This window comes from Cheilinus undulatus, linkage group 17 (assembly GCF_018320785.1).
Source record: "Cheilinus undulatus linkage group 17, ASM1832078v1, whole genome shotgun sequence".
Taxonomy (NCBI): domain Eukaryota; kingdom Metazoa; phylum Chordata; class Actinopteri; order Labriformes; family Labridae; genus Cheilinus; species Cheilinus undulatus.
This window is the reverse complement of record NC_054881.1, coordinates 37,145,259-37,166,769: the sequence shown is the minus strand read 5'-3', so window position 1 is coordinate 37,166,769 and position 21,511 is coordinate 37,145,259. Positions and strand designations below refer to the sequence as shown.

The following is a 21,511-nucleotide window of genomic DNA, read 5'->3' as shown; positions in this document are numbered from 1 at the left end:
TGCATCGGCCTGTGTAGCCCTGGATTTATAAAAATGTCACATGAATTGGCCTATGCAGCGGTTTTAACATATGAGATCAATTCACTGAGTCTCTGCTGCTTGTTATCGTAGCTCATTCCACCATTCTATGGCGAAACATTTTTGATCTTGTGCGGTTCAGATTGACCTTTTACCTTACTTTCCTTTTTGGGACCATTCTCCTTGGTGGTTGTGTGTTATAATCCTAGTAGATCAGCAGTTTCTGAAATACTCAGACCAGACTGTTAGCACCACCAACAACCATACCACGTTCAAAGTCACTTAAACCCCCTTTCTTCCCTCTTTCTGATGCTTGGCTTGAACTTCAGCAAGGCGTTGTGATCTTGTCTACCTGTCTAAATGCATTAGGTTGATGCCATGTGATTGGGTGATGAGCTATGTGTGTTAACAAGCAATTGAACAGGTGTACCTAATAAAGTGGCCGATGAGTGTATATCAAGTTGATCTCTTTTATAGACCTAGTTCTTACCAGCTGGTTTGTAAAATTGGTTTTCCTTTGTTTGGGAAAAATAAAACTAGGGATGCACAATACTGGATTTTTGCCGATATCCAATATGCCGATATTTTAAAACTCATTTTGGCCTATACTGATACCGATACTTAAATATATTTTTTCCACTGTTACAAAAAAAAAACAAAAAGAAAAACAATTCCATCCTGTACTACAAATATATATTTTTAATATTAGTAGTCTATTTTTTACTAGAAACAGACAAAACATTTGATTTTTATCAGAAATTAAGGATGTATTGTTTTTTTCAAATACAACCATAAACTAATGAAAAACTTATTAGTCAGACAGTAATGTCTTTAGGTTACATGTGCATCACATGCTACATGTATTTTTAACAGTACAGCCAAAGTCATCTGCATCTCTGAGGGCAAAAAAAAAAGCAGCAAAATAACCTGCTGACACTGAGCTCCACAGTGCAAAAAAGAAATTGCTTATAAATTTAGATTGATTCTCCTTATTACTCAGCCAGTTTGCAGATGGCTCCCTGAGACACTCCTAACAAAATGCTTTAAATAACAACAACAACAAAAAGACAGATTCTTAAATGCAAAAAAATCTAGCTATAGTTCAGAGCTTAAATATGCTTTTAAATTTTTGAGACTCATGAACAAAAGAAAAAAAACTTCAACTGAAGTAGTTCTTCTGATTCTGCTTGAAACAGCGCAAACTAAGCAACCAAGTTCAATGGGCATTTCACTGTAAACAGTTCTGTAACAGCCCAGTGACACCCACATCTCCAATGATGGAGACAGGGCACTCAGGGCAGCTGCAGAATGTGCAGGGGGAAACTTGGCACACAGAAGTCCATCATTGCTTTTGCCATGTTTCACGCACTGTCACGAAGCACAACATGCACGTTCTTTATCTCTATTTTCCATATGCAAAGCATGTTATTAAAAGTGAGAACTCACTCCTGTGAGTGCAAGACAGGCTTTTTAAGAGTGAAATCTTCATCCATCCACTGAGGCAGTGAGGCTCAACATGCTAACAGGACGGACACTTGATGTCCATATATCTGTGGCAAAGGTAATATGTTGAGCTTTATCGAGGAGCTTCTCTACATGACTGGAAACAAAGTTTTGCAGTTCAGGTAAGGCTATAAGTGCCTGCTGGGTACAACATACCAGGGTTTAAATGGATCACTAGCCCATAGAAGCCCGTATATTCTACCACACTGAAAGGCTAATTATCAAGAGCTATGAATTCAATGATTTTCATGTTCAGCTCCTTACCTTTGGGTGGCCGCTGCTGAATTTTTTAGCTTTGTCAATTGATTTAAGTAGAGACTGCTGACGAGTTTCCCCTAGCACGAAGTTTTGTCATTCTTTATCTTAAGAAAGTCCTTGTAGTCATCAGGTTGATATTTATTTAGAAGCAAAATTAAAGTAGGGGTGTTAAAGACGTGTTGTCGAGTCCTCCTCGCGTCACATGTACTTTACAAGCGAAGCAAACAGCTACTTTGCTGTCTTGATCCCACACCTCAAACTTCTCCCACACTGCCGACATGTTGAGTTTGTTGTTGTTGGCACACGTCCAGCATCATCACATGCACTAAATTATGACATCACATTATCTGCCATACAGATCAGTGTAAATTTTATTATCGGCCGATACTGATGTTAACTTTTTAAGCTATTATCGGCCGATACTGATATACTGCTGATAATACCGTGCATCCCTAAATAAAACCCAAGATTTTCTTTAAAAATATCAAATAACACTCCTAAATTTTGATACATATTCCATTAACACCCTAACGTCCAGTTATCCCATAGGGCAGATTAATTATTTATTGCAAGGAAATGCAATGTAGAGTATTTATTAGGCAAGTTAGAAAATGCTCACTTAAATTTTGCAAAAATGGCTAATAAAACATTAGGATAGATTACATAAATCAATAATGTAAAGCTGTCTTGAGCAACTGGGCAAAAATATCCTTTTCATCTCTGTCCAACATGATCAGAAACAATTGATTTTAAGTTCATGAATCAATAGCACATTTTCACAGACCCACAGAAATCGATCCACTACTTTATTCTAACACTGTTAGGTTAAGTTACACTGCAGGCAATAATTTGAGCCTAAGGAAGGTGATGTCAGGCCAAGAAAGGATTTCTTTTCCTAGGCAGGCAAAATTAAATGAACCTAATCAATACCACAAATTACTGTATGGAATCTTGCTTTTTGCAAACTATATTTAAAATACAAAATGCATATTTTATACACAAATAATGGGTGCAGCCATTAATCCAAACTTTGAAGGGATTAATCATCTTTGTATGAATCAGAAACCTTTTTGCAAACTGATGTGCTCCAAGGCAGCTGTTTCCCTTTTACATTGTGTTTGTGATAATTATATGTCTTTTTAAACACCATCCAACTCGGTCCACTTTGAAACCGCCAACCAACATCCTTGGCAGGTCGAGGCTGATTCATTATTTTGAACGCGAGGAAACAGCACTCAAAAGAAAAAGGAGCGTCTTTTTACTGCAGCTTTTTGATTCAAAGAACCTCTGACCACCATTTCCTTTCTCATTAATTCTGCACTAAAATACCTCTTTGCAGAGACGAGACTGGAGGCAGTGGAAGGAGAAGGGAAAGATAATAGAGTAATCGCCATGGTAAGACAGGGGATAATGAAAATGTTGGCTTAATTGGGCCAATGTCTGCCCAATTAACGGACTTATCATTTAGCTTCGGGCCATCAAGCAATCCTTAACTGTTAAACCCTGAAGGGTGGAGAGATGTCAGAGCAGTTTGAGAGACTGTCCCTTAACATTAAGAACCTGACCTTAACTGATGAAAAAAGGGAAGAGATTATATCCTTACATTAATCAGCTAAGTGTAACAATATCAATTAAATTATGGGTTACACATATCACTAACCTCCCCGCCTTGCCACAACCAAACATAAAATCTACTGCTTGAAACCTCAATATGCCCAACCTGTTGACCCCATTAGCATTACTGATTTGTAGTAAGGGCTGTGGAAATGAGCATGTTTCAACTAAGGATGGATATTAGCATTCGAGTATTCAAGTATCGGATGTGGCCGTCATTTCTTGAGTAATGTTTCATTACTCAGGCACTATGCACACACTGTTTTAAGCTGCAATATTTGAACTGATTTATTTTATGTGTACTCAAGCTTTTCATGTTCGTCAAACTGAGTATACTTGGTAAAAAATAAAAATAAAATAAATATTAAAAAGTACTAATATAATACAATTCTCAAGCCACGGCTCTGGCTTTTTAAGCACAGTATGCCAGAATACAGCTACAACAACTGCTTTACCAAAGCTATGGCAACCATCAAAGGACACATGACTCAAGGGCGAACAAAAATTAGCCTGTTAGCATCAGTTAGTTAGTTATGTAATGTTTTGTGACAGAAGGCGTCTGTGCTGAGGTGTTACCTTGTCGAGCTGGAGTAAAGGCCACCATCTAGGCCAGGAGTGTCAAACTCTGGGCCATATTTGTTCCAATAAGACGTCATGTGGGCCACATTTTTAGCAACATCAATATGACTTAACAGTGATACATAGGCTGCTGGATTATTTATTACTTTAAAATATTCAGTGTTAGACGAATTTACCAATCAATGAGTGCTGCAAGGCAAACAATTCAGAGAATAATATCACCCTGCCCTTGTATCTCATAACAAGAGTATATATTTTTGACATATCTTAATGTTTTTAGCATTCACTGATGATGAATTTCAAAGTCTTGATACATCATTGGAGTATTACTATTTAAAGCAGACCATTTTACACAATAGTTTCAGCCTTCTCTTGCTGAGTTAAAATTTCACTTTTAAACTCATATGAGCTTTGACAGTCATTATTCTGCATGTCCATTCTATTAGAATCCCACAAACATCCCTGCATGCACCATGAACTGGGCCACCTCTGTGCGTAATTTTGGATGCCTTTTAACAATGCTCCTCAACCAAACAAGCAGACGTCTTATATCATTGTATAGCGTGTCTGACTCAGGATTAAATGTTCAGTTATAAAGACAATTTTCCCACAATGAAAGCAATTTTTACCATCTGATAAGAGCTGGAGGTAGCCTAAGTATGCCAAAGGATTTGTTAACAACTTCCCATTCAAATTTATGCAATTAAGACTACAGTGTCATTTCTTCTTGACTTGAAAATAAATCCCATGTGAATAAATTCCAATTATATTAGTTTGGCATTACAATTTTATAATAATCAGGCACCAAATCAGTCAGGAGATTAACCTCACAGACACATATGCTGTCTGCACATATGGCCGACAGTCCATTATGCATGAAGGACGAGAGGAGTTTGTGATCCAAACAGAAGCAGAACAAAGGAAAGGAGTCGCAGGCCAGACTTGAACCTGGGCCACCTGCATACATGGGTTTTTACCACTAGGCCATCTGCACCCCAAAGAGTCACATTTAACATTTACTGCATCATATTAAGCTCTTCCTTTGCTATAATTAGACATAGTTTGAAATAGATTGGTGAAATTTCACATCAGAAATATTCAAATGAGTAAAAAGGGGCAAATCAATATTTTTTAAAAATGTCCCTCTTTCCCCAAAACATCTCACAAGGCTGATCAGACCTGACTGCAGGCCAGATGTGGGCCATAGGCTTTGAGTTTGACACCTGTGAACTAGTCTAACAGCTATAAGAGTGAACAGATGTATGAGCGGAGAGCATCATGTGGATAAAGGGTCTGCTACTGTTAGCTATTTTGTCTTAGAGTAGCATGTTCTGGTTTCTGCAGGAATTGACAGTGATGAGTGAACAGAGTTTAGACCGTCTTGTTCATACAACGGAGCACCGTGTTTGAATTTTCCTTACATTTATATGGTTAATAAGACAAAGTTACCTTGTCATCTCTTGTAACTTCATTCAGAGCTAGGATTTGCAGTGTTGATGAGCAGCAGACCACAGAAAACAGCAGGCCTTCAGCAGCCCTGTCTCTGATGAATTTGGGCTTTCTTTAAACTATAATTATGATTACTGAGTTCTTGATAACAGAAACTACTGCAAAATCCCACTCCTAGTTTTATCCACAATGCAGAGTAAATAATAGACTACTAGAGGAAACGTAGTCACATATCTGTGGGTGTAACTCAGCCTTGACCGTGAGGCTGAGAATACTTCTGGCACGCCAAGGTCACAGACATGGTGTGCGCATCTGTCCTGAAGTGTTTTCAGGTTCAACTGCTTGTATTTGTGATTGTTTGGAAGACAAATGCAGACCAGACCACATGCAAAAATATGCAGAGTTGGGATTTTCAGTAAAAACTGAGGAAAGCACAAATGAGTTTCAAGCAAAAAAGTTTTTTTCTTCAACTTTTATGTAACTGTTTAGTGCTTGGGGAACTAATAACACTATGTGCAAAGGAGACGAGAAGATGAGGAAGTGTTTTTTTGTTTTTTTTTACTTCTCGACCTGAATATTCAAACAACCCCGGCATTGGACAAAGAAACAGGCAAAGACTCAAGTTCACCATTAGAAAAAGAGGGCAGAGACTTATCTTCCCACATGAGATGGCAAAAACAAAATCAAGCCTGTGATTTCTGCATAAACTTCTTTTTCCTCAATTTTTTCAGCATTCATAGTCACCTTTCTAAAACCTAATTTAGAAAGGTGAGGCAGCTTCAGCTCATAATTGGCTTTAAATGGTAAAATGTGCAGTCAATGCTGAGATCTTACTTGCACTCTAAAGCCAAGATTTGCCTCTGGCAGTGAATAGTTTTCATGTTCAAGTCTGAGCGTGTCCTGTTTCTTTTTTCCCCTCACAGCTCCTTCTTTTTAAACTTTTCAGAGTGCTGCACATTTACTCTGTTTTAATTAACTATCCTGACCTTTCTTTGCATTTATAATTCATGTTAAAGTAGCAGAAAGTAGTCAGATGAGGCTACAATTCGATGTCCTGAGTGAACCGTGGGCGGATGCAGCAACAGAGGTTTCCAAAAAAACCACACTGTGCAGCTGTGCCGGAACAATCCACAGTAACAAGCGCTCCAAAGACTTAAGAGTTTGAAAAGAAAAATGAAACTTACGATCTACTGAATATGTGAAACATTGTCCAGCAGACTCTCTCCGAGCCAGATCTCCAAAATACACGGCTTCAGTTTGGGTCGCATTCCTCTCCAGCGGCTGGTCTCAGTGTTTTCCAGACTATTTTTGAGACTCTGGGAACGTGGCTGGAGGCTCTGCCCTCTGAGTTACACCGCACCGCTCCCAAAGGATGTCTGTTGCTACTAACACACCCCTCTCCACATCCCATTTAAAAAGACAGTGCTGTTATTTAGGACAAGCCTGCCCATGGTCCAGTGTAACATTATAGTGTGGTGAGGTAATCCAAAAGCCCAGCGCTCAAGGCATGGAACTATAAAGGTAGAGGTCAAGGGGTGGATTTAATGATTAATTACCCTGTAGGAAAAAAACACAAATAGTGCAAAAATGCACATTAACAGCAGCCTAGGTTGTCAGAACTTCAATACTCTTTAATGTGTGTTTTTAACAATACAATCTCTGTATTTTAAGAAAATATGGCTTTAGCCTTTTGTCATTTTTTTTTTTACAACCTGGCAAAAAAACTATTTTCTTCCAACTCCTTTTGAAATGACATACAGAGCAAAGAAGGTGAAACTGACTAAACTACACAAACATGTTGCCGATATTGTTATGTTACCAATGTATGTTTGCGATTTAGAGATTGTATAGGAGTTTGCTTCTAACTCTCCAAAAAAAAAAACCCATTAACTAACCAGTACTGGTTGCAGACTGTTCATCTTAGACACTGTCTGTCTCTGAATAAAAATACATGCCACGATTTTCAAATAAAGTTGGACTAAAATTCTGTTTGGGGTTAGGTAAATAGTTAAGGTAGCAGGAAGGACACCAGAGTTTAAACACCTGACCCACAAAACCTGAATACAAAACTTTAAATGAAGTTAAGTAAACAGTCTGCATACAGAAAAAAGGTCTCCACATTCTAATGCAGCCAGCATAGCTTACATAGCTCTGTAAGCAGCATAAGCTACATAAGATCATGTAGCTACATAGCTAACATAGCTTTAGCTACATTTGCTAAAGCTCACTTTGTTAAAGCTAACTTAACTATAAATAAAGTAGCTATGCAGTTATGTAGCTAACACATATGTAGCCAACGTGGATAGAGGTAAGCTCACAGAGCATGTAAGTAGCTACAAAATCTGTTTGCTATAGCTACATTTGCTAAACCTTATGTTTTGCTAAAGCTAACTTAGCTGCATTAGCTTATGTAGTAATTCTGATTATGTAGCAAGTGTTAGCTTTAGCAGTAAAGTAAAGTAAAGTCATACTTTATTAATCCCTGAGAGGAAATTCACAGTTTACACTCTATTGTTTTTTTACATGCTACACACACATAGACAGTGATGGCCTTGCTGTAGTAGGGAACCAAGTAGCGAACCATTGTTTGTGTAATTCCTTCTCAAACGGGTCTGTTTATAATTCAATCCCAGATTAGACCTCTGACCTTGTTCTGTTTTATTTATGACATGTTGTTTAGCCCACATAGCTATGTAGCTAATGTAGCTACACAACAAACGTAACTTAAGATAATCTCATAAAGAAGATATGTAGCTACATATCTACATAAGCTTTAGCTACATCTGCTAAACCTTACTACATTGGCTTGTGTAGTAACAATAATTAAGTAGCTAGTGTAGCTTGTTTAGCTTTAGTTTAAGCTTACAAAGCCAAAGCAAATCACTGCTGGTGTAACTATCTCTAAATCAGGTTTATATATAATTTAACCCATGGTTAGACCTGCTATGACTTTTTAATCTCATTTATTTATGAAATGTTGCTTAGTATGTAATGTCAGCAGTGCAGTTATTTCATGAATGTAACTGCCAGACTTCGTTTAAAGAAAATGCTAAAACTTGAAACAAGCTGTACCAGCAATTACGATGCTTGTTTTCTGAGACATACGGTGTCTCAGAAATGTAAGGTCTGCAGCTAGACCCTCTCACTGGTTGACTCATTCTATTTTTGTTTCTTAAGTAAAGAAACAGGCAACAATATTGCCAGTTGTTTTCTAAGTCTGCCATTAGGAAACATCAGCAGCAAGTCTGTTCTACTTTATGCAATGGTTTCATTAAAATTCTATAAGTTAAGTTGGGATTGTTCTCTAACCTTACCCTGTTGATTTGATTTTGCATATTTTGTCAAAATAATGGCTCATTTATCATCTAGGATTTGGAGGCCAGTGCTATGTAGGGAAGTATGTCTGAATGTATACAAGGACAGTGAATGGATGTAGCTGAAAGCATCTTGTTAGAAGATTAAGTTTTATGCAGGTTATATAATTATGTATACAACTTAGCAATTTGTTACCAAAAAGCACAGGCATTGAACATTAACCTGTACAGACAGATGGGTAGCAGGGCTGTTCGGCAAACCAATTTCACATTTTTTACTCTCTAATGCTATGACACGCTAAATAAATGCTCAATTTGAACAGTTTCAGAGTGCTTTTTTAAAGATCAGACTAGCCAACTGAAATAAGTCCCATATCTAATTGAGATCACAAATAGAACCCAAAAAGCAGTGGGTGACAGACAAACGCTGAGAAACAGCATGAGCCATCAGCAGTTAATAAAGTTATATAGGTGCTCCTGTGTGAGAGATAACACAAAATCTATATTTTTCCAGCTGAAGTCAGTGCCTGGGATTCATAGATCCTCCGTCATCATCAGAACTGTCTCCCCTGCTTTTTCTCACACTGACACAGACCCAAAGCTGGCAGCCAGGAAGTCAGCCTTGCCTGCCTCCTCCTCCTCTTTTTCTCCTCTTCTCCCTCCCTGTTTTTTTCCCTGCAGCAGGAAACAATGGGCCAGCCTTCAGCAGCACACTCTGTGGGAAAATGCTTGGGTCCTTGGCCGGAGAGAGGGACTCCAGGAAATGGGAGAAAAAAAAGGAAAAACGGAGCAAATGTGAGGAGGAGAAAATGAGGCCAGCCAGGTTTAAGGAGGAGACGTACTGCCAGATGTATTGTATGTTTGAGTTCAATAACGGTCGGCTGAGTGAGGGACGACTGATGTCAGAGCTAAGACATCCTGTCAAGAGGCGTTTCAGCTCAGACTGATGTTTGAGCTCCCAAGTCCCAGAAATGCCAGTCATTCCTGTAAAATAATTACATGAAGACAGGTCCAGTTTGAGTATTTCTGCTCCAAAAACAGCACCAGCAAATTTCAGCTCGATCATTTAGTGAGACCCTACAGTACCAGCAGTCTGCCTCAACAATGGAATTCATTGTGAATTATACAAGCAGAAAGGCTCTTGCACCCCATTATAGGTGGACCACTTCTCCAGTCCCAAAACAATTTAAGTATCATTTGGGAGGTGAAACTGGAGGAGGTTTAATGTACTCGTTCCTCTTGATGGAATGGATTAGAACTGCTTGCTCTTATCACAAGTAAACAGACCTGCATGTCTCGCTGTTTGGAAGAATGGCTGGGTAAAGGTTAACTACAAAGCCAAGGCGAAGCCGGGAGACTAAACACTCTGGGGGATTTCCTCATTCTTCTGGTCTGGGTCATGATAATATCATATCTCATTGGGCTGTTTGGAGTGTGACTGTCTCAAAATATGATGTAGGACAGGCTCAAGTGAGGCTGTTCTATCTGTAGAGGAATATCTGAAATCTACATTATTCATAGGGAAAAGCAGTCTAAACAAAAGTCTACTGACTCATTTTCATATTTGTACACTAGGGTATGAGGCAAGGTTTCTCTGTAAATACACACAAAATTCATGTCAAATTGTGCCAAGGACTGTGTGGGTGGGATAAGCGCAAGGTCATGAGCCTAGTGCATAGCATTAGACATCAGCAGGATGGGGTCATAAGAAAGGGTGGGTGGTAAAGAGACCTCACTGCTAACTGTCTGCCTGTAGGCAGCCCTCCTGAGGCCTCTGCGCTGAGAAGCTATTCCCCTGCTACCTGCTAACCTGTTTAGTAGAGCACCACCTGCCTGAGCAGAGGTAAAGAGTAGGACGGGAGGAACTAAGAGCAGTGGATACAGTCAGTTCCAGGCAAGATTCAACAAGCTGGTATTGCAAAGAGGTGGGTGTTGGATGGCAGAGAGGGAGGGTGAGAGAAGGTAAGACATGTTGGACAAGTGCGTGTTGATAGAGGGCAGAGAAGAGGAAGGGAACAGATGAAGACACTGACAAGCCTGAGAGAGGAGCAAAGTGAACTCACATCAGTATTCCAGTGAGTCAAGAGGAGGGAATATGAAAATCACTGCAATACAGAGAAGGGCAAGAGCAGGAATAATGAATAACTCTGAATGACTGTTAATGCTACTGCACTGAATCTGGGCTGCCAATGATAAAAATTAATAAGACACTTCTACTTTTGAATATGAAAGATAATAATCTCCATGCAAGCCAAAGTAACAGTCTCTTTAGTATGAGGCCAATGTTGGCAGTCTTCAAAAGTAACCTTTAAATACATAATTAAAGTAAATAGCATATTTTTTTATCCTGCTGGAGATGATGTCACAGGTCTTACTTGGTAGTTAAATATTACTGTATTTCAGTCTACTACCTTTCCAAGTGATTTTAAAGTCACAGACAAAATTCCAAAGTTGGAATAAACAAACTAGAGTCTTGCAAAAGTTGCAGCATCCTCCTGTGGTCTCAGTTGTTTGGTGTAAGGTGATCATAAAGCTCAAACTGAGCTATTTTAAGGCAGTCTTTCTTCATTCTTGGCATTATGACAATATCAATTGTGTTTTCATACGGTGCTTGAATTTTGAAGAGCTTCCAGGAAAGTTTGTTGGTTGTTGCAGTAATTTGCAGAGTTGCTTCCTTTTTGTTGTTAACTTTCTTTTTGTTCTTGCTGTACTGTAAATAATTTTAAAAAAAGTTGTTTTTGAGAGATTTTACTTTGTATATGATCTCCATTTTGTTCTCCGTCTCCCTCCATAATGTTTCTTTTCATGCAGTGTAAGTTTTGCTTCAGTATATGTCAGTTCAGCTCAAGTTTTAATGTAAATTTCTTATTTCATAGAAGCTGAATTCGAGTAACCTGTATAACTGACACCAACTCTGTTTTAATAATATACAGCTGTGGCTTTAAGCTGCTTCTGTTTCTGCTTCATTGTTCTCTGCTTAAAAGTTGTTGCAAATTTCTACCTCATGCATGATGGGAAAAAATCCCAAAAGGAATCTTATTCTAGTCTTGTAGTTAGTGACCCCCACTTGTTACAAACTGGACAGTGTAAGCTAGCTAACAGTTATTAGCTTGATAACACTGATAAGAAATCTTCACCTGTCCTTCAGCCACTGTAAGTCATTACAAAGTGAAATTCTCCATTAGCTTGCTCTCATTATTGACAGTGTATGCAGGCTAACAGTTATTAGCTTGTTAACATTGCTGGCAGCTAGAACTGTGCACCTTTCCTTTGCTAGCTAGTACAAACCTGCTGGGGTTGCTTGAGGACAAATGGAGCAAAAATTAAAATTAACCAAATCAAATTATAGTTGTGACAGTAACATCTTAATATAGGTATTTTTAGTTGTTCTGTATCGCTGGCATATTCTGTTCCAATATTCCAACTTCAGTTTGAGGGCTGTTAAGAGTGTTAAAAAAAACACTATCAGTATAATATGAAATGAAGTGTTGATAATAATGAGGACTAGGGCTGAACGATTTGGATAAATAATCTAATTTGCAATTTTTTTCCCCCATTATTGCAATTGCGATTTGAAATGCTATTATTTCTTAAGTTCCTCATCTCATGTATTTAAAAAAACAAAACAAAACAAACAAACAAACAAAAAAAAAACACAAGCAATATCTACTTCTACATTAAAACTAACACAATACTAGATTAAACAAGGGCTGACATTTTTTGAAAGAATGCATCTGTCTGTGATGATTTTAACTTGCATTCCAAATGGAATATGAATTGTTGTACTGAAGGGAGTGATCATTTTTATGTTATTCCCATATTAAATAAGAAATATTTTTTTAAAAATGGCACCTGAATGATTGCATTATATATGATGCATAACATCTCTGATGCAAAAAAGGTTTAAACTGGTATTTTAACACGAATTTCAAGTCGAAGAAATATTGCACCTTCAGCGATTTGAAAATTGCAGCAGGCAATATTGCGATTTTATCTTATTTTCGATTAATTGCCCAGCCCCAGTGAGGACCTAGAGGTTGTTTATTTAGCTCCTGAGGTTTGACATCATTAGTACAACAAATGAGTCCCCAGCAGAGGCTTACTGCTGTATGTGCAAGCTAACTTGCATTAGCTTTTGTAGCAAAGTGGTCATCAAATATTGTGTTTAACTTTACTAAGGCACATCTGCTTTTTCAGTTACTTATTGATCAGGAAGCAAAGAAATGAAAGTGACTTATCAGATTTTACAATATGAAGACCTGAGTGAAAACAGCACAATAATATAACACTCTTCATATTCTCATACTCTGTGACATCTTCGAAGAATGGTGTGCCTACATGATGAATAGGCTTTAGAGATCCAACCCTCCATCCATCATTCATCCCTCTATAGCCTGGCCTCCATTTCATCTATGAAAGCAGCTCAATGTAAAGAGAAATGAAACTGAGGCAAGTGTAATTAGCTCTCTTGATAGTGTGTTTATGTGACAGATACAAAGACAGGAAGGACAGAGAATTCTGTGCTATACGACTGATGCTTGAGAGCTGCATTGACTCTGTGCTACAGCCTGCAGGGCAGGAGAGCTCGAATGAGGGATTCAATTATTGACAATGCACAGCGCTGCCCCATCATGAACATATGCTTCTCTTTCATCTGCCTCCCAGGCCATACTGAGAAGATCCAGAAAGCAGCCTACTTCCAGCATCGTTCTTTCAAGGCAACAAGACTGAAGACAGAATGCTAACCTCTGATTTGCTGAAGTACATCAGAAATTTCAAAGGATTAAAGCCACTGAAATGAAGCTCCTGGACGTTTTTGTGTAGGGCCTGTCATCCTGTCTTCTTTTCATGCTCTAAATCCTTTTCAGTTTGATGATTTTGACAACAAGCCTCTATGCCACTATCCATGAATTTTGTTGTGTTTTGAATGGCCATAATCTGCCATAAATGTTTAGATCCAGTCTTTCAAAGCCAGACCGCTCTCCAGACTTTTTTTCAGGACTGAAGAAAGGTCTGGCTACATCCATCATACTCTATGTCTGCTCAAGGAAAAGATGCTATTGGCTGTTTATAATCCTGGAACCAATCACAACTGTCTTGGGAGGTGCCAAGCTCAGGTGCAGCTAGGGGAGCTAACTTGTTTTGGTGGAATATTAGCAGCTGGGGATGGAAGCCCCAGCCTTTGGAAGCTAGATCTGCTCAAAAGAAATGTCTGACTAAGGACTGAAGAGGAAGGACCTGACTCCAAACCTTTAAATCACGTACGGTGCTTGGATGTTTTACCCTTTTTAATGATTTTACTAATCAATCATGGTCAATATAATTTGGCTTTTTTGACAAAAATGCTAAGAAACTCCTTAATGTAAAAGTGAAAACAGATTCCTACAAAGTAATGTTGATTACATAAAAATATGTAATGTAAAATAAGTGATCGCATAAAAATTCATCACCTAATTCAACAGAGGTCCAGCCAATGTGTGCTAGTAGTCTCACAGTTAGTGAAATGGGGATCACCTAAGGGCAGCGAATGTGTGTAGAGTAGAAGACACCTGTGTCTGGAAGGTCCAGTCACTCACTGGTTAATCAGTATTCCTGGCAACTATTGCACCATGAAGACAAAAGAACACTCCAAACAACTGCTGTCGGGATACACCATATCGGATTTTTGCTGATAACAGATATGCCAATATTTCCAAAGTCATTTGGCTCACAGTGGGCCATCTCGAGAGATTAGTGACCTAAGTCCATACACCTGGTGCTGCAGTTGTATATTTTACCAATACTAAGGCTGATGTATGATTTTTATTGCTGGTATGTCAGGGGATGTATTGGCTATAAACATCTGCTGAAATTTTCCTATCTGACAATAGCGATATCTAACATTTTTAGCCAATATCTCCTGGTGCCAATATCATGCTGATACTATCGGGCATTCCTAATCAACTGGGTAATATCCAGTGAGGGTTGGTAAGGCCAAGTATGTTAAAAGTTAATGCTGGATTCAGATAAATGGTTCAGGTCACTTTGGTGTAGTGCTGCACAACTTATCCAACGGCAATTGAAATCGAATGCCAGGCTGTACAATTACACATTCACTTTTTTTTCAAGATTATTTTTTGGGGCTTTTTGCATTTATTCAGGTAGGACAGGTGAAAAAATACAGGATATATGGGGGCAGAGAGTAGCGAAAGACATGCACCAAACTGTGCCAAGGTCGGGATTGCTCCCACGACCAGTGCAATGAGGACCCCCGCCTCTAAAACTAAGCTAAACCAGCACCAAAGGCTGCAATTATTTTAGTATTAAAGAGTACTCGAAAGGTTTACAAAAATAAATGCAGAAAGGCCTTCAAGTGTAAAACAATGCCACTGTTGCACTTTTTAAATGACCTTTATTTTCAGAAAAAGAAAAAACTTATTTATTTTCAAAATATCAACTCATTTTGAAAGCAGTGCTCTAAAAAAAAACCCTTCAGGTTTGGAATTTTATGATACTTAATAATTGAATGTTTTAAGTTGGTGTATACACACTTCGAAACTATCATTATTCTCTGCATTTTCCCTGGAAACCAAGTAAGTAGACTCATGATATCATTTATGTTTTTTATTTATAGCAATCCCAAGTCACAATGTCGTCCAGTATAAATTGCTCATTATTATCAAATTGTGCAGCAGTACCTTAGAATGAATACATTTTAAAAAAGATACCAGGTGTAGGAAAACCTCTTATGCAAGAGCTTTGTTTCATATTTCTGACAATGCAAACTGAGTTTGCAGAGAATATGTTTACAGAGAATATACACACAGAAATCCAGTGCATGCTTGGCTGTTCCTGCCAGTCTATTCATGATTAAATGCTGTTGATTAAGTGCTAAATCACAGCTGGCCTCCCTCCCCCATACTTCTAAACCGCCAGTGGTTCAGACCTCTTGACCCCCTTGGTCGAGTGGCCTCTGGGCGTGCAGCGGTGACTGACCCACTCCTTCCTCCCTCCCTTCCCATGCATGTGTCTGATCAAATGCTCTGCTCCACTTCATCAGCTCTCAGTAAATCAATGGACATCACAGAGAGGATCTATGACAGAGTAATTACACGGAGACAGGACGCTCGGAAAATGATGAGAGGAGCAGAGAGATACTGTACAAAGCTCTTTATTCACGTTTTCGCCTCAATTATTGCATTTGATTTTATATCATAATAATCTGTGCCTACTTCTGCTGTGGCTATTTTGTGCGTTACATAACAGCAGTCAAACAGCAGAAATAAAGGGCAACATCCTGGAGCATGAATGATCACTGCTTAGAGGTGCAAAAAAGAAAAAAAGAAAAAACTAGTGCCCAAAAGCACATAATCAGAGCAATATCAGACTGCCAGTCCTCTTTTTGCCACTGTTTATATGATCTCCATCCCTCTTTGGCTCTAGCATCTTCCCCTCTTGCTCCAACTGCATGTTCAAGGCTGTGAAAATGACTAACAGCTCTATTTCTTGCTCTGCCATTCCTCGTCCAGCTTATGTAGACCTTAAAATAGATGCATGCACCAAACATATGCATATCTGCATACAAATACATTCATGTGCATGGCAATTTGCTCATGCACGCAGGCAGAAACAGTACCCAGGGCTGCAGGGGGGGAGAAGAGAAAGGATCATACTGTTTGTGAATACAAACACAGACTGACATTAATGCCTGTAGCATTGTGTGCAGAAGTCAGGCTCTGTTTTGTTCTTTGGAGGGGGGGTACGATCAAGAGGACCACCAGCTGAGCCCTCACGCTGAAACATATCTGCACACTGCAACCATCAAACTATCATTTATGTGTTTACCAAACAGAAGATGGCTTTCCCGCATGAAGCCACCTCGCAGGAAAATAAATGTTTGGCTTCATGCAGGAACTGTGACGAGGAAGTTCAGCTGTGTGGAACAGCTTCTGACAGCAGCAGTGTTTCCTCTGTCGTCTAATTAAACCAAAAGATAATGGAATAATTCAACTAAATAGAACAGTTTAACTTAATTATACTTGATATGTTTCTGCTGACTGATTTCATGCATGTACTGTGTGTTCTTTACGCCCATGTGACTTCTGCTGTTAAGACTATGCATGGTGCATTAACCTGACCGTGGGAAAAGCAGAGAAATCAGTCTGAATAAATCTGTGAAAACATAGATATAATGCGTACTGATTGACTTAGATTATTCTTAGCCTTATTTTGGAAAAGAAAAGTGCGACAGATTCCTCATAACTCCCCGAGGCCCTGACAAACTGATGACTAACCACTGAGATTAGCCTTTCCACTCACCCCGTCACTATGTTTCCATGAAATGAGCTGTTGCTCCCCCTCGCACTCCCAAACTCCCCATCCTTGGCACCCATGACTCTTCTTTAAACTACTAATTGCCTCAAACATGCGACATGGACCGAGAATGGCAGCCAAAGTCGGTGGCTGACCTCACAGCGTGGCCCAGTCATCTGATTCATGTTAGCTGGCTGCCCTCCGTCACACAGGCCAGCTTTGTGTGATGTTGGATACACTCCCTGTCACCACATCTCTGCATTATCATACCTCGTGTTGGGTGAATAATTTTGCACATTTAATACGCTGAATGGCAGCCCTTTGAGAGTTTAAAGCAATTATACAATAATGACAGAGCAACCTGGATGTGCGCAGGATGTGGTGGAGTGTATGTGTGGTCTCAGGAGAGCAAGCAGCCTCCCCTTGCATTGTCAGTGATAGAGAGAAGCACAGCTGGAGTAGAAACTGCACACACAGGCTGGGTTAGCGTAAACACTCTCAATGAAGCATCCTCTGCACATTCATAGAAGAGAAAAAAATTACCTCCCACTGCATGAAATCAACACACAAAAGGGACGCTAAGTGACACGTGAAGAGCAGCAGAAACACTCACCAGGCATTGTCAGAATTCCCCTGGAACAATCACAGGCAGGCTGAGAGAGAAACCCAGGCTGGACCAGAACAAGAGGGGAGGTGGAGGAGTTAAAAAAATTAAAGAGAGAGAGAGTGAGGCAGGGATGGATGAGGGCAGAGGCGATTTCAAAGCTCCATTTTCTGCCTCCCCCCTCCTTGTGCTGCCGATGCAGACCGCTGCTCCTCGCCTCTTTGCTTCCTCTCCCCGACTCCTTCTCGCTTTCCTCCTCCTGCTGCTGCTTTAAGGCAAGGGGTGGAGAATGAGCGCCACAGTGCTTGCTCTCTCTCTCCTTTCGTTTCTCTCTCTCTCCCTTGCTCGCCCTGTACAGAGCATGCCCTAGTTCCTGTGTTGTCTCTGAAATGGGACACACTCTCTTCTTCTCCTCTCTGTTTGTTTTCTCTTGCTCCGCATGAATGGACCCAAAAGCAGGCCGACTCTTGGCTCTGATTTAGGGATGATGAAGATTTACTCCCTCCTCTCCTCTGCTGTCTCTCTCCTTTCTTTCTAACTCCAGCTCTTTCTCTCTTTCACTGTCAGTGATTGACTGCACCTCCCATTTCTGTCTCCTAGCGCAGGGAGGAGCCTGAAAATGCTGTGAAAGAGCAAGGGAGGGGGGGCACGTGGATGTATGTGTGTTTGGAGCTGCCCAGCTTGGCCCTGCCTCCCCCTTGTTTGGGAGTGTGTGCTCTTTGTCCTGTCAACTCTGCTGCGAGGTGTGCTGCTTTCCCCTGTCAGCCACTACTTCTGCTGCCACTGCTGCTGCTCAGATTCAAGAAGGGAGGGGAGAGAGGGGGAGGTTGTTGCATGTGCCGCCAACCTGCCCTGAGCTTGAACTGTAGAAAGAGACTAGGACCTCCTGCTGGGGCTCAGACACAAGGAAACACACCAGGCCAACCATGCTGGAGCCCAGCGTTGGCAAAATGATTCAGCTCTTTGGTCCAGCTAAAGCGTTTGTTGGTGGTAGTGAGACAGGAATGTGGGAGGTTTTCTCTTTGCCATGGTCAGTTTAAGGCAGGACTGGCAGACTGGCAGAGGAGATAAGAGCGAGTTGGTGGCTATTTTAGAGCTGGCACAAGAGGATAAAAGACCGGAGGGAGGGGGAAGCACCGATAAGGCTGGACAGCTGTGGGGACTTGGTTTATAAGAGAAACGACGGCCACTAATCTGCACTCCCAGCACGTCTGCAATGATGTCATCACACATGACATCACCCTTACCCCTTTATTCCTCTGGACACCAAACACACACCCTTACACATATTATTACATAGGTAAACCACAATAATAGGGTGTGTAGGAAGTGAGACACACCAAGGACAAAGTCCACACACAGCCACATTGTAAGCTCTAAAATGACCTCATCTTTAAGTGTTTTTCTTTTGCTGCTTTGTGTGCCACCTGTTTCCTCCTGCCCCTGTTACTCACAGGATCCATGCATACTACGATCTCTCTGTGCTGGCTTTGCTCAATCTGACGGCATGACCTGGGCTACTGGGTTAGTTTCTCTACCTGTTTTGACACACTGTTGAGTGGCAGAACCCCAAGGAAAACCACAAGGGATGCTAAAAATACAACTTCAAAACAATTTGTTAATTTTATCAACAAAGTTTAGTGACATTTGATTCACTGGGGACATCCTTATGCATATTTTTCATGCTGTACATGTACATGGTATTGTCTTGCAGGGCGGAGATTGATTAGAAGTGAGCTGTCTCACATCCTTACTACCTCTGTAGAGAGTTGTGTGCATATCACATATCATAGTGGTGTTGGTCAATGCAACACGTCTTGCCCTGAAACTTCTAAACTCGGAGAGCATTTACCCTCAACGCTGCAAATAAAAGTGTTAAACCTCTGGCTGCAGAGTGCTGACTAATGTCAGAAAGTAAAGGGGAAACCTATTTGTCTGCTGCAGCACTGAAGCTAATTTCAGGGCTAAAACCATTATTTAAACTCATCAGCAGCAAGCAATGACCTGACACAGGAGTCTGTCTTGAGTCTTGGCGAGTTGGGGCATTTATGGGGCTTTTCTTCTGTAACTTTTGGCCGTGACAATCCAAATCAGGCCATGCTGATTGACTTTTCCATCACCAGTTTGGTTGGGCCAGGCTAAGACGAACCATGCCCAAAGTGGTCCTGCTCTGGAGCAGGCCCAAGAGTGCCCACCTCACCTCAAAGTGTGCCATGGTGACATCACAGTGGTTTGTTGTTGTTCAAGGATGCCTTGCACCTGTGTTTCAGTAGCAACCACTGCATCAAACCTTGAAATACCTGCCGGAATACCAATGGAAGAAGAAGAAACTTCTTCTGGCAGTACAAACAATGCCTACTGAAGCAAAGCTATTAAACGCCATTGACTCAAAATGCCAGGCCATCAGCTCAAGACAGGCCCTCAAATCCCCTGCTGCAATGGGCTGCTCTGCTGAGTTGAACCAAGTAGAGCCAAACCGCTCAGTGTAATGAAAAGTCCCATTACTGTGGGAAATACAACTTAAATGTGGCATTTGTCGTTTTAATCCTTTCAGCTATCAATCACTTTTTCTCCTCTTTATGATCAAGACAAGTTAACACACAAACTCAGACCTCTAGTCTCTCTCCCCATCACTTTACCACCTACAGTACACAGCAGCTTTCAGGTGGTACAACAAAAAGATGACCTGTGTAATCTATCGAGGAAGGGTGTTCATAGTAAGCAGTCATCTGGAGAAGAGGCACACTGGACAGTACTTGCCCTGCAATGATTTTTCTCTCATTTACATTTTTAATCCTCCTTTTCTCTCCTTCTTACATCCTTTTCCTCTCCTTTTTCCCTTCTTTCACTCTAGAAGTAGACAACAGATCAAACTCTTATAATGTTATGTAACCTCAATGTACCTTTATCTGTAAAAACATATAAATAAATATAAAACATACAAATATAAATGGTTTAGTCTTACTATTTTAGTAAACTTCAGAACTTTTAACTGATGTTGCTGGTGTGATAGGAGTTTGATATTCAGTGGAATATTACAGGTTTTTAAACAATGTAATACATAAAGTGATGTTTTTAAGCTTGGTGAGGGTAGCTTTTTTTTGCAAAACTGTGCCAGTCCTTTAACGTATATTCCTAAACTTTGGTTCCTTTTAATGTCCAGTAGGGGGCGACTTCACTGGATGAGAAAAAGATGCATGGTTGGAAGAGAGTGTATAAATACATTGTGTCATACTTGCATTGGTATTTCCCCAGAGGACATTTTCTACTTAGAGTTACTAGTTTTCTTTGAAGTTCCTATGAGGATAATTTTATTTGTGTACAAACGGTGCCCCATGTGGACAAATCCATGCATCTGAACTCTTTTCTGATCTTGTCCTGTACATGAGCAAGCCATGTTTTCTATGAAACTCTCATCCTGCTTCTTTTAACAGTCAAAGACTGGCAAAGGCAACCTCAGCAGCATGCTATGAATCACTCTGTCTGACACCTCCCCCCCTGCAAGTGGCTACAAGAATTCAAATTGACAGCACAGAAATTATCAATCTCCTTGCCAATGGTCATATAAATGTATTAACATTGATTTCTATGTGCTTTATAACCTATTTACAGGAGCTTTAATAAAGTGTAATGTTTATTAAACCATTTCTGGTCAAGTGAGGAGGAAACTGCTCAAAAAGCTGTTGGGTTGTGGCCAATTAATCATGCACTTATAGTAAATTATTGATGCACCAAATTAACTATGCTAGTGCTAGAGCATCTGCTAATCCATCCCTCCACCAGAGCTCCATCCCTTGTCCAAATATGGTCACGTCTGGCTGTGTCCACTTCTTAAATACAGCCAATGCTTAAATCTAAGCAGCTGCCTTCAAATTAAACA

General features: G+C 40.1%; 1 protein-coding gene across 9 annotated transcripts in view; it reads right to left on the bottom strand.

Moving 5' to 3' along the window:
- The window catches only part of dab2ipb (DAB2 interacting protein b), a 224,885-nt gene that overhangs the window by 84,685 nt on the left and 118,689 nt on the right, over nt 1-21,511 (bottom strand). Inside the window, exon 1 of one of the 9 annotated variants that reach the window (XM_041811072.1) lies at nt 17,641-18,146. The exons of 7 other annotated variants lie outside the window; for them this stretch is intronic. Coding sequence is in view for 1 of the 2 variants with exons in the window: in XM_041811071.1 (XP_041667005.1) it covers nt 6,606-6,628 (23 nt within the window). In the remaining variant the exon portion in view is untranslated. Of the gene's footprint in view, nt 1-6,605; nt 6,744-17,640; nt 18,147-21,511 lie in introns of those variants that run through there. One more of the 9 variants, XM_041811071.1, reaches the window with a different exon arrangement.